Here is a 13,149-nt window from a genome sequence, read left to right on the forward strand (position 1 = left end):
TCACAAGACATGATGCTGAGGTAGTTAGAAGGGGAAATGGCTGGCGTTGACTCGTGGATTCTGAGGTTCTGAGTGGTGGATGGTGGGGCTAACCTGTTCACCTCATGTCCAGGACCCAAAGGAGAAAAAAGCAAACAGGCTTGGACCACCAACTTCAGTGACCTAAAGATCTCCTACTAGACCCAGAGTGTTTCCAGAGAGAAAGTCTTTGACTGGTGGGTTTGGAGGACACCCAGCAACCATGTGCCATGGTAGTTCTGAACCCCAGCCAAGTTCTCACATGCCTTTTTTTTTTTTTTTCCACCACTTGTACTCTTCTCTCTCCGCTCCATGAACCTTGACTTAAGAAGTCAAAGCCAGTATGCTTTGTGAAGCAAAGCTGTTTTTCTCATCCTGCCCTCTCCCCACAGCTCAGGGGTAAAGCATCTGCATGGCCTTAACTGTGCTTCCGTTTAGAGCAAATGTTGAGTAAGTAGCTCTTAGCTTTTCTGTCTTTCAAGAACTTTGTTTACTTTTGGATCCCCAGTTTCTAAGCCAGGGATAAGAAAAAAGAAAACTTCATGCTTGTTATTTTTTAAAAGTTACAATGAGGATAATAACCCAAGAAGAAGAAAGACTATTTAAGGAAGAGATAAGTGGAATATCTGGGGATTATTAGCCATAGCTGGATCCACACTACAAATGGTTCCTTAGGCTCCTTCTTCCAGACTCCTCCTCATCTTCCTCCATCTCCTCCTTCACAGTTCTCCTCCTCCTCCTTCTCCCTCTCCTCCTCCTTCTCCCCCTCCTTTTCCTCTTTTTCTTCTTCCCTCTCCTCCTTCTGTTCCCTCTCCTTCTGGGAACTGCCTTAGTTGTCAGACATGTGTCTCCATGTGATCTGTATTCTGTTACTGTATTCTGATTGATTAGCCCACCAACTGGACTAAGGAGGGAAAGGGTGTAGACCTATTTAAGAATGTTTGAGAAATCCCCCTTAGCCAGGAATGACCATATTTCTGTCTGAACAAAGCCATAAAAGAAACTAATAGATTCATTTACTGATATGTTTCATAAGGACCAGCCATGACCCTGGGCCATTCATTTTACCTCTGAGGAGTCGCTGTAAACATCTTTAAATGGCCTTCCTTTATTTTTAGAGCAATAAATGTCAAAACAAGGTGACTATGCTTGGAATCAGCCGATGCTATAGCACTTACAGTTCAGGGGCAGAAGGGCTGGCTTAGTGGTTAGCCTTCATGTAGACAGGTCTTACGTTTTCGCTGTTTATGTGTGGCATGAACAGTTAGTGAGGGAAGAACACAGGGATTCACTTACAGACACTAATAGTGTTTCAGGCCCTTTGTTTGGACTGAACTAAATAATCAAATGCCTGCATTTGTACTTCTAGGCTCATCCTACTGGATTACTGAGAATTTTAGACGATTTCCATTTTAGAATCTTCATCAGTTACTTGTTACTCCGGAGGGAGAAGTATTTCAAATTTAGAAGTTTTTGCATCTCTTAGAAAGATTATCTAATTCATACATTCCCACCCTAAAATATCTCCAGAGTTTCTAATACTCACTCATTTTCTTTTAAAAAGTCAGTAATGGTGTGGTAAAAAAGTTGGAATGTTAAGTCAGGACTTAGCATAATAGCAGTCCAGGTCGGTTCTGAGTTTGCCACAAATTAAACTTTGGTGTCCTCAAAATTTGAGAACAGAAGCATTAAGTTTTCAGAGCCTTTTAGATTGTAAGTCTCTCCTTTATCTGTCATTGTGTTCTCTCCTTTTGCTGGGGGAGGGGCTTATACTCCTAACTGGTTTGCACTCTTAACAGTGCTTGCTAATAGGAATCGCCCTGAGCCCTAACAGAGCATTAATGTAGAGATGACTGTGGTGTGGGCCTGACTCTGTAATGAAACCACAGAACCTGTGAGCATGGCTTCCGTCTGTATAAGGCTTTCTCTCTAGTTAAATGGCTTATCTTGGTGGCTGCATGCACACTTCCAGGGGACGTCCAGGAGGGGAATGCCTGGGAATCCAATGCACATGGTTGCTGTTGACCCACTGAGAGCCCAGAAACCTTGACAAGAGGAAGTAGGAAGCGACACAGCCAGAAAGCTACTGACAGCCCTGCTCAGCAGGCAGGGCTGATGCGGTTTTAACTTTTTGTGGAAGAGAATTGATTTTCTTTCTCTGGATAAACCCTGCACATCATCTAGAGGCTTTGCTCACATCTTATTAAGAGAAAACAAACTTACGATTGAACATGATAAGGGACTCATTAATGTTCCAGATTTGATTTGTTAAACCAGGTGTAACCTGATCTTAAAACTTGCTTTGCTAAATTAATGAAGTCTTGGGAGTTATACATTCTAAACATCTTGCATAGTTATTTTAAGACTGCTATATATGTCATTACTGAGTTTGTATGACTCCATTAAATGCCCACCATTTCTGGACAAAGGCCACAGAGTGATGTGGTCTCAGTATATACAATCCAAGTAGCATTCACACTGTCACTGTACCAGACAGGACGTGTCAGGGTTAGGCTGTACATGGCATGATTTTTACCCTGGGTAGCATTCAAGGTTTATTATTACCACTAAATAGCGAAACTTTCTATGGCTAAGAAGACAATACTGGGCTTTTGGTGAAGCTCCATGGCAGAGTGCTTGCCTAGCATGCCAGCATCAGAGAAGAGTCATGGATGTCTGACACTTGTAAAGTCAGAACATCTGGGTCCATGAGAACATTTTTGCCTGAGATTCGGGTGCCTCTGTGAAGCTAGGGACCACAAGAGCATCTTTGATATATGTTAAGATCTATATTTCTTAGTCTTGCATAAGCACTGACTATGGCCTGGTCTCCTTGCTTCATCCTGTTACGTTTATTGTCTCATGAGTGGAGTGTACATTTATTCATTATGCAGCACTGTAAATACTACGTGAGGGTCTCCCTGTAGGTATCAGACAAGGCAAGAAAACGGAGAGGAAAGATGAGAATGCAGATTGGCTTCATCAACCTGAGATGTCGGGGAGTCTAATGCCATGGGGTTCAGTGTCAGCATATTTCAAACAGCAGTTTGTGGAAAAGCTTCCAGGCAACAGTCAGTTCAATTCCAGGTACACAATAAAATTTAAGGTGTGACCATATAGAAAGTCCTTTGCAAATGTGTAACCATGAGGGTGGGTTCTACAGCTAAAAGGCCCAGAATCTAATATGGTCTCAGAATAAGATAGCATAGAGGTCAGCAGGCCATAGGATGCACATGACATCCCCTGCTAAGTAACAGTCTAGGGAGGGAAGAGTCTGGAATAATCATTCTGGAGAATTTGATTAAGGTCTGCCTCTGTAGCAAAAGATGGGTAAGGTCTGCCTCCACATTTAGCAAAAAGGTCACCAGGTCATTAACAAATTCCATTCCCAGTCTCCTGGGTTGGAAAACAGGTATCTTTATCTCCTTCATTGAGAAGAGGTCCCTGTGTATTTAACACTCCTGGCTTTTCTAGTGGTCTGTGGGTACACGAACATTCATGCCCCCAACACTCACATGTCTGTAACACTTGTTCCAATGCAACATATGTGTGGACTTTGTTCTCTCTCTCTAATGGGAGCTGATGAGAAAGTCACCACTGACAAGAGACAGGAGTTGGGGGTCTTCCATCTCACCTGCTGACTTTCCCCTGAATGGTCTGTCAGTCACCTCTATGTACCGATCAGATCTCTAGGGCCTCTTCCTTCTTCTCTGTGTCTATGTCTGATCCTGGCAGATGGCGGCTCTCAATGACCCTGCCTTGTCAAGCAGGTGGCAAGAAGCACAGAGAAGGCAGAAACTGAAGACTGGGGACAATTCTCCCCATCTATGGGGATATTTCCCACAGGCACCCCATATGTCTGTCACTGCCCAAGCTCAAGCTAATCAGTCCGTTGCAGAGCTATGATAACTCAGCCACTTTCATGTCCTTCAGCCCTGGGTGGTAGCTGCTCACAGGGAGGCTAAACCAGGGGTGATGTCAGCATTTCTGTACCTCCCATAGACACATCATTCAGACTATTCCTTAGCACTGGATCCCCTGGGCCGAGCTACCAGCAGTGTCCCTGTGTCCTTAGCAGGAGTCTGGGCCATGGGAATGGCCGGCCACTCCAATACAGGTTAGGCACACAGAGTGCAATTGTTCCAACCTTCCGTACGAAAAATGGATGTCCTGACTATTTTGCTGAAAGAAACGTGGCTCTCCTTTTGTGGATTTCACTAAAAAAGAATTAGAGACTGAGATGGAATTTAGCTTTTGTAAGCACAGATGGCATTTTATGTGAAAACATGATTGATAAACAATGTCTATAAAAATTGTAACCTTAGGACATTCAATAAAAACCATTAGGAAGCTCCTGCAGACATTAGAAGACAAACCCCACACATACTTTTATCAGGTTTCAACAGGCTGAAGAGAAAGGCTTTACAGCCATTTCTTGGTCATTTGTACAGTAAGTTGGGACCCATTGGATGGTCCTAGGGTTGCTAAGTTAGCTACAGATCCTCTATGTTTTGACACAGCTGGGTTTCTAGACCTACTTTAGCTGGTGGGCTTGTTCCTTTGCATCCCCGTGTCTGCAGTTTCCTGTTGCTCGTGAAGGGCAGTGCTCAAGAGAAGTGATCCTATAACTGGAGAGGAAGCAGATGAGGTGCCAGCCAGAGACCCAGTGCACACTTGAGCTGCAAAAGCTCAGACTCTTCCTAGTGAGTGGACCCAATCCTTTGTGGATGTAAACTGGTTAGAGGATCAGGTATCTCCATCTGGAATAGGAAGTCAGGGGAACACCAGAACCAGGGAGAATGGAGGTCACAGCCTCCTGCTAGGAAGGGTCAGTGTGTCAATGTGTACATATGGCCTAGAGAAATACAATTTTTTTTAGGATTTGCAATTTTTTTTTTTTATTTAATGGTACTAAGGGGAAATGGTGGCTTTGCATTTGGAGAGTCACAATATAAACCCCAAGAACTCTTTTTAACGCCTTATTGTTTCTTGGGCTTAGTTTTTTTCTCTCTCTCTTTTAATAGTTTGGCTATCATTTGAAAACCAGACAAAACTAAGCACTAATCATCATAGATTTTGGCTTCTTGGTAGTAAGACGTCCCAGACGTGTGTAAGTGGATCTCAGTGGAAAGCTATTATGTAGGGGAATTCATGTCATTTATTAAGATCCCTGCCCCTACTTATTTTTTGTGAGGTTGCAGTTATTTTTTGTGAGGTTTTTATAGGTTGGTCCTACAGAACCAGCCTGCTGTGAAATTCCCCTCCATCAGTAAGCTCTCAAAGAGACTCAAAGTGGAATTTCTGCAAATACCTCTTCTGACGGCATTGATATTTTGTCTTATTGGTTTTGTGTGCTTGTTTGACTTTAAATGTAGACTGGAAAGCTTTAGCCCACTGGTTGCAGGGAAGTGTAAACAACTAGATCACTTTATAATTAGCTTATAAAGAAGGACATTTGCACCACTGGGAGACAGGTTCTGGCCTCTCGCTTCTGCTCATCTCGAGAGGAAGCCATTAACTACCCTTTGTCTTAGATCATCTTTGCAGGAAAAAGCTAATGACCTTGGAAGATGAAACCAGTGTCTCCCCACAGAGCAAAAGGCAGATTTGTTAATTATCCTGTACAATAAAGACAGTGTTCCCCTTCCTGAGAAAAAGAAGGCTCGCTCACAGGTCTTTATAAAGATGGAGTTCCCTGAGCTCAGAGTCCTCAGCTGCCTGCCACCACTCACACAGTGTGGTTTGTCTGAGTCCACCCACTTCTCCCTGCCAAGGCACAAAACCCTATCCATGAATTCTTTGTCTTCTGCCAGCATCCATGATGCAGTGACAGATGAAGTCGACAGATTGCAAGCTAGGCAAAAGCTAGGGTCCTTCCTAGTTCTTGCCAGTTACTCTAGCATTGTAGAAAAGCCACCATTTACACAGACTGGTGGAGAAAGTGCTACAATTATATTTAATATGCAGAGTCGGAATGCTGTATGTTAGTTTTGACATATCATTGGAGTTAACATTTTCTTAATCTCTAAAGATACCATCATCTATAAAATCTACCCCTAATAATGGGGTGTTTGGCTTTTATATGTCTGAGTTTCATATAGTGTTAGAACAATTTGTGATTTGTTATCTAAGTGTCTACCAGTTGCTTTTTGCAAGCTAAGAAAAAATATAAATACTTTCTATCTATGTATCTGTATATGAAAAACATCCTCAATGTTCCTGCCAACTCAGCTCTTTTGAGGGAACTGCTTTATATTACAGATGAGGATATTTTTTTCCTTGTGCCTGCAAAAGGCAGTGGAAGGCAACTCAGTCCATTTCAAAGTGTCAGCCTTGCCCTCCAAACCTTTTGTTTAAGTGGTCAGTTATTGTTTTAATCCTTTGCTCACTGATATTGAATGATTTGTAGCATTTCAAATGGTTGAGTGAAAAGAATCTGTGGTAGTTTAAATAGGAATGGCCCCCACGGGCTGATATATTGAAATGTATGGTCATGAGTGAGTGGCACTACTTGACAAGGATTAGGAGGTGTGGCCTTGTTGGAGGAGGTGTGGCCTTGTTGAAGGAAGTGTGGCCTTGTTGGAGGAAGTATGTCTTTTTGTAAAAAAGTAAGCTTTTGTGGTTTCAAACGCTCAAACCAGGATCCAAGTCTCTCTTCCTGCTACCTGCAGATCCAGAGTAGTACTCTCAACTTCTACAACACCATGCCTCCCTGCATACCACCATGTCCCCATCCTAATGACAATGGAATTAACTTCTCATGCTATAAGCAAGCCCCAGTTAAATGTTTCCTTTCATAAGAGTTGCCATGGTCATGGTATCTCTTCATAACAATAGAACACTGACTAAAACAATATCCACTGTTCAATAAAACAAAGCAACTGGCCATGTACTTTGTATGATGAAGAAGCAAGGACCTAGGTTTATACACTGGACTTTGAAGGCACCCTGAACTTGAACTCAGGTCCCAGAATATAACCTGCACACCCATCTAGTCCACTGAAATGCTTAACACCAATGAATTGAAGATAGCTGATATAAGGGTTGGCTGCTACACTCTCATCCTGGATCAAATGAATACTAGTTAACTAACACCTTGACCCCAACCTCAAACTGGGAACTGGAGGTGGAAACCTTCCCCAAGCAATTTTTTGACAGCTTAGAGTTAGAGATACTCAGGTGTTGCACCCAGTGGTGACTCATCAGGTTTTAAACAGGAGAGAACAAACTCAAGTGCTGTCATCAAATGAATAATGTCTCCATTTAGTAATTAATGTTGTAGTTTTTCATTTGATAAATATATCCAATGCCTACCCTGTGATGGGCATTATTAAGATGCAAAATTAATAAATAAACTTCACAAATTTCCCAGAGGGGCTAAACCATGACCCAGGTAAAATTCAAAATTGCCATATATCTTGTAAATAAAGCTCTGTTAGGAAGAGTTACTTCTGCCACCTCATCTAGGCTCACAGATCATCTCCAGATGCAGAGCCAAGTTGAGAAGTACAAGAAAGACCTTCTGGCCCGCAAGTGGAAATGCTTCCTATTTCATGTCTGGAACTTCCCATAAAAGTTGATTGACATCCAGTCTGGTGTTATGAGGGAAGATGCCATGACATTCTTAGTCTACACAAGCAGTATTGGGAGCAACTGTAGAATTCAGGGCTTTTCCTGACGCTCAGTATTGCATGGCTTAGATGATTCATCACTGCATAAGATCTGGGGTCCCATGGAAGACTAGAGACAAGGAACAGAATGACCAACGACACTCGTGTGCAAATGGAAAGAAGGAACCTGCGGGGAAAACATGGGAAATAGGAAAGAAGGAGATGAGTGTAAAGAAAAAAGAATATATCCTAAAATAAGTATGTGTCAGGGGACACAGCTGGGAGAGGAAATACATCAGTAAAGGATGCTTAATTGAACATTCAGCTACCTGTTATTAGGGCTGGGCCCTTGGTGTGAGTTCATCCTGTGAGTGAGGGTGCTGGGAAGAAGCACCCTGCCCTCCTGTCCAGGACTGTCTATCTAATATCCATGCTGTGTATTCCCATGTTGCCTCTCTTATTGCTGCAACAAAATATCTGACAAAAGCAACCTAGGAGAGGATTTGTCCCGTGCACAGTCTGAGGGTAGTCTATCACGACTGGGAAGTTACAAGTTGCAGGAGCCTGAGGCAGTGTCACATTGTATCCACACAGTCAAGAAACAAAGAGTGATGGATCCTGACACTCAACTTGCTTCCTCCTTTTTATTCAGTCTGCGATCTCAGCTCCTGGGATAGCGGCAGTCATCCTTAGAATAGGTAGCCTAGGTGGTGCTAGGTGGAGCCTGTCAGGCTGTCGATCAGTGTTAACCATCTTGGTACTTGAGAGTCTGTGTCCCCTAGCTCTCCAGATCCTTTCCTCCACACTTATGCTCCCACTGTAGGGCTACTTACAGGGTGATCTAGAGAAGGCCTAGGGTCATCTGGGATGCTCAGGCTATTGCTGACTAATTGTGCACCAGACAAGGCTGTTCTTTTCTTCCAAAAGTTGATGGTGACTTATTCCCAACTCATGCCTAATGACAGATTTCTTTCCTTACAACCAAATGATTGTTTACTGAAAAAAAAAATTTTTTTTGGAAAGGTATAGATTAACAGGCATGACCCATATATGTAAATTTTTTCCCTCACTCTTCCAGGAATTTTTCTTTAAATGTGGAGCACACCCAACCTCAGACAAGGACACATCAGTCGCTTTGAACCTGATCACCAGCAACAACCGCAGCATCCCCTGCATAGCGTGCACAGATGTCAGGTAAGGCTCTTGGAGCAGGCCCTCTGGGGCCTCATTCCTCTGGCAGACCTTCCTCGGAGACCTCGGCTTGGTGCACATCTATTTCAATGGTACCACTATATCTGAGTAAATATTATGGTGGTGAAATTATTTACAGTTTACAGCGCCAGTTACTTGGATCAGTGATATGAGCCCTGAACTATGGCAGAGGAAATATCTAAAAACTTGTGCAATCTTAGTTCATCCAGAAATGTAAGCTCAGCCATATCAGTGAGCTCTAAAATAAGATTAAAACATGACATTAACATTAGTAATGGAATAACAATTTATGAACACCATTTATCCTTGCCAGGCTATTTTATTTTTAAAATATCTCTTCCATACATTTGAGTGCTTCCACCTTATTTATCTGCATTCATACTGCAGCTTCTCATACATTCATCTATCCAAAATGAAACCACACAGTTGATTACGGGCCCAGTTACATCAAACCCCAGTGAACAGAGGGACAGGAGGAAGATGTGCAGACAGGGGTGGAGGCAAGTGGGGGTGAATTCTGGTTTAGGAGTCAAGGTCAAGGCAGGCGAAACTGAATCTCCAGGATCTGCAGAGTAAGCAGTGGTGAGGGAAATTCCTCCTCATTGCTGATGCAGAGAAGAAAGAAGGCAGCCTCAGTGTGTATCCTCAGAGGTTAGCTCAAAAGCACAGATTGCCAAGGTGGGGACTTAGTCTTCATACTAGAAAGAATGCTTTAATCAAGTGCCAAAATGAGTTACTGAATAAAATCCCCAAACCTTTTGTTCTCTGTTGTTTAGGCAGAAACATTTCAGGGTTGCTGTCCCTTGGCCTTGGGGACGAATGAGATGGCCCTTTGAATTATGATTTCGTAGTTGGTGTTAATGCTCGCAGCTTGGTATTTCCATCTTTTACTAGCTTTCGAATTTTAACATTGACTAAAAGAAGCCTATTTTTCAGAAGGAAATAATAATGTTTGTAAGCCGGTCTCCACCACCACAGTATCCCTGCCTCTCATGTTTAGTCACTGTTCTGGCAGGAAATGTCACAACAATGTCCACAAACTGCTGTGTTTTACTTAGGCAAGGTGACTGACCACATGTGGAAAATCCTTTCAAAGGGCAAAATGATACTTCTGGCATTTCAGGAAGGGGCCAGACAGTTGTACAAATGAGGGCTCACAACAAGTAATTAAAATCACCTTTCGATTCTTCAAAGGAAAAAAAAAATACAAAACATATTTTTGTAAGTCTGTACAGCCTACCAGCCAGCATTGGTAAAGATGGAGTTGAAACGTGAGTGAGGAGGCCTGGAGGAATGACTTAGTGTTGAAGAGAACTTGCTACTCTTCCAGAGGACCTGAGTTCAGTACCTAGCACCCATGTGGAAACTCTTCTAGCCTCTGACGCTACCCATCCCCCAACACAAGTGACACACACACACAAATACACACACGCATTCACACATGCACATGCATACATAATACATACACTTTTATAAAAATCATGAAAGAGGTTCATGCTGTCTGACTGTGAGCACTTCCCCCCGATCCCCTCTGTCCTAACAACAGACAGCCATCTTTAGAGCAAAGTAAGCCACCTCCAAGATATTTGGGGAGATAAGTGTTGGAAAAATGTTGTTATAATGAAAATTTTCCTGTTACCACATCCCCTGACTTAGTGGATATAACCAACCATTCAGTCCAGTTCCAGTGTGTGCATAGGCAGCCACTTGATAGAAAAGTCCTCTCTGTACACAGGATACCTTGAATGAAGGATGGAGAAAAGGCCTTTGATAGACTTGTGCACAGAGATACTCCAAGCTTGTAAGAGGACACTCCAATGTCCCACACTGTACCTAGGTTATTAATGTACCCCTATCCCCTTAATAATATTTTATTTGGGGGAAGTGAGGTGGCCCAACAGGCACTTGTTACACAGAATCTCCAGAACCTCAGTAGGAAAGAACCAGCTCTCACAGTTGTCCTCTGACTTCCAAATTCATTCAGGCCGTGGAATGCATGAACATGTATGTGCACAATCACACACACACAGACACACACACACACTGAATCTTAATTTAAAAAGTGGCATTCAAACACTTGACAATCATTTTGTCAGACTAGGCACCCAACCAGAGGTGAAGAAGCCATACTATTCATGTATGGTATCACTGACTGCATGCTTTGTGCCTAAGCACAAGGTCATAGGATAGGGGTGGGATGATGGTGATGGACCGTTTTAAGTTCTTCCTGCAGGCAAGTTGATTTTCTTAAACTACACTTTCTAACCAATCTAACTTACACATTTGCATATTGTTGTTGTGAGAAAACAGTGCAAAACTCTCTCAACATACAACCTTTCGCACACACCAGCCAGAACTCTGGTTCATCTTTGTAGTATGGGACTTCCTGTCTTTTCAGTTTGTGTTTGACCTTAACCTTTACTCTGACTGTAAACTGTAATTGATTCCTGTGGACTTCACTTAAAATTCTCACATCTTCTGGGAGGCAAAAACAAAAGTCATAATTAAATACAGATTTAAACAGGTTTTGTTTTATATTTATATTTCAAGGTTTTTTTAAAATTATATTTTTAGGTTAGTCATATATCATCAATCCAGTTAGACATTTAGCAGTTTAGAAAAAAAAATCCCAATTCCCCAGTATTCCTCCTAAGACTGCAAGCTAACTTGTCTGTACCTCTTTCTCATTCACCCATCCTTATTGCATTCCCAATGCTAACAGCAGAGTGAAAGGCAGCCATGTTTACACAGCTAAGATTCAATGTGCCAGAAACAGGCTGTAAAACCCAGTTCCTGACACGAGACTAAATCACTACCTTGAGACATACACCATTAGGACTAGTGACTTTGGTGTCATCATCATATACTATAGTTTCACAATTTTCTTGCTTTTGAATCCATCTTAAAAATCCACTCACTTGTAGGGCATACTGAAAAGATTCGCTCAGGCATGGAGATTAGCAGAGATTTATCCCAGAGACCATTTGCACTTGTTCCTTGTGACAGGGATTTAGCAGTCATTCAGCAGCAAGTTGGGAGCATTCTTTCCCTCAAACAGGGATCTTGGTGGTGTCCCCTTTGGATGTATTCATTATGTCTATCATCAGCTTCCCATGTCAGTTCATGATTTTGTTTTGGTTAGACAATACTTTTCAGTACTTTGTGGGTGGAAATGAAATTCTTCATCCATCTTACTTTTGAGACACTACAGAGAAGCCTTGAGGAATGTAACCATTCTTCAGCATTCCATGGTCAAGTCATATCTGAGGTTTTATTCAGTATCTCGGGCCAAGTGGCCTCACATGAGGCTACTGTGTTGTTTCACATGACTTATTTCAGCAAAGGGCTCTGTGTCTGCCACAAAAACCTGATGAGAAATTTGCATCCCACAAACTTGGTGCCCTTGCTTCTAACCACAGAGCTACAAGGTCCTCCTATGAGTCCCCAGTAGTCTCCTCTTTGCTATGAATGGCACCAGAGCCAGGCCACCTTCAGGAAGGTATGGGAAATGTTTTTGTTGTGCTCATGTTACCTTGAGTGGAAGAGAAAACCAAATGATGTGATTGAATGGACAGAGAATACCACACTGATATCACAACAGTGAGGGGCGTGTTGTAAAGCAATGGGGAGAGAGGAGGAACTCTCAAAGCCCCAGGCAGCTTAAAGCAAGCTCCTTTACACTGAGCTCCACACATCCTGAGAATAGATTCTATTACTTCTCTTTTGTTAATCAAAGATGTGTTTTTCTCAGGTGTGAGCATGTGCATCCATGTGTAGTTATGTGCACCTATGTGCAGGCACCCTCAGAAGTCACAAGAGGCCAATATAGATCTCTTGGAGCTGGAGTTCCCTGTGGCTGTGAACCACCTGACTTGAGACCTGGAAAGTGGACTCTGGTCTCTGCAACGTCATCAAACGCTCAGCTCACTATGTACATCTCTCCAGCCCAGAATTCTAGTGCTTCTGTGATTCTTTCTTGACAAAGGGTGGCACCACCACTCTAACACACTCTTGTTAGGAAGCTTCTATATTCTGTTCTTCTCGGAAAGCATGTCCTCAGACACTCTCAAACACCTGACCTCTCCTGAGGTGGACATGTGGCATTTAACGACCATGGGCTTCTCAGTTTCAGTTCTTAAAAGTAATGTGGGCTCCCATCTTAAAAGAAGAGAATCTTTTACCTCTAATCATGACAGAAAGTTGTCCAGCCAGCCATCTTACCTAAGCTGAGGGCCGTGTGGTTTGTGTTGATTTTGCTCTGACCTTCCCTAATTCTCAGTAGTAAGAGTTCAAGTCTAAGCTGTACAGT

The 13,149-nt window shown here is 42.6% G+C and overlaps 1 protein-coding gene across 5 annotated transcripts in view; it reads left to right on the top strand.

The window, feature by feature from the left end:
- Window positions 1-13,149, top strand: part of Prkn (parkin RBR E3 ubiquitin protein ligase) — a 1,141,511-nt gene that overhangs the window by 592,138 nt on the left and 536,224 nt on the right. For all 5 annotated transcript variants that reach the window (XM_076926642.1, XM_076926645.1, XM_076926643.1 and 2 more), the window contains one exon: window positions 8,707-8,822. In XM_076926642.1, the coding sequence (XP_076782757.1) occupies window positions 8,707-8,822 (116 nt within the window). The remainder of the gene's footprint in view (window positions 1-8,706; window positions 8,823-13,149) is intronic.

The sequence above is a fragment of the Arvicanthis niloticus genome, chromosome 28, assembly GCF_011762505.2.
Source record: "Arvicanthis niloticus isolate mArvNil1 chromosome 28, mArvNil1.pat.X, whole genome shotgun sequence".
Taxonomy (NCBI): domain Eukaryota; kingdom Metazoa; phylum Chordata; class Mammalia; order Rodentia; family Muridae; genus Arvicanthis; species Arvicanthis niloticus.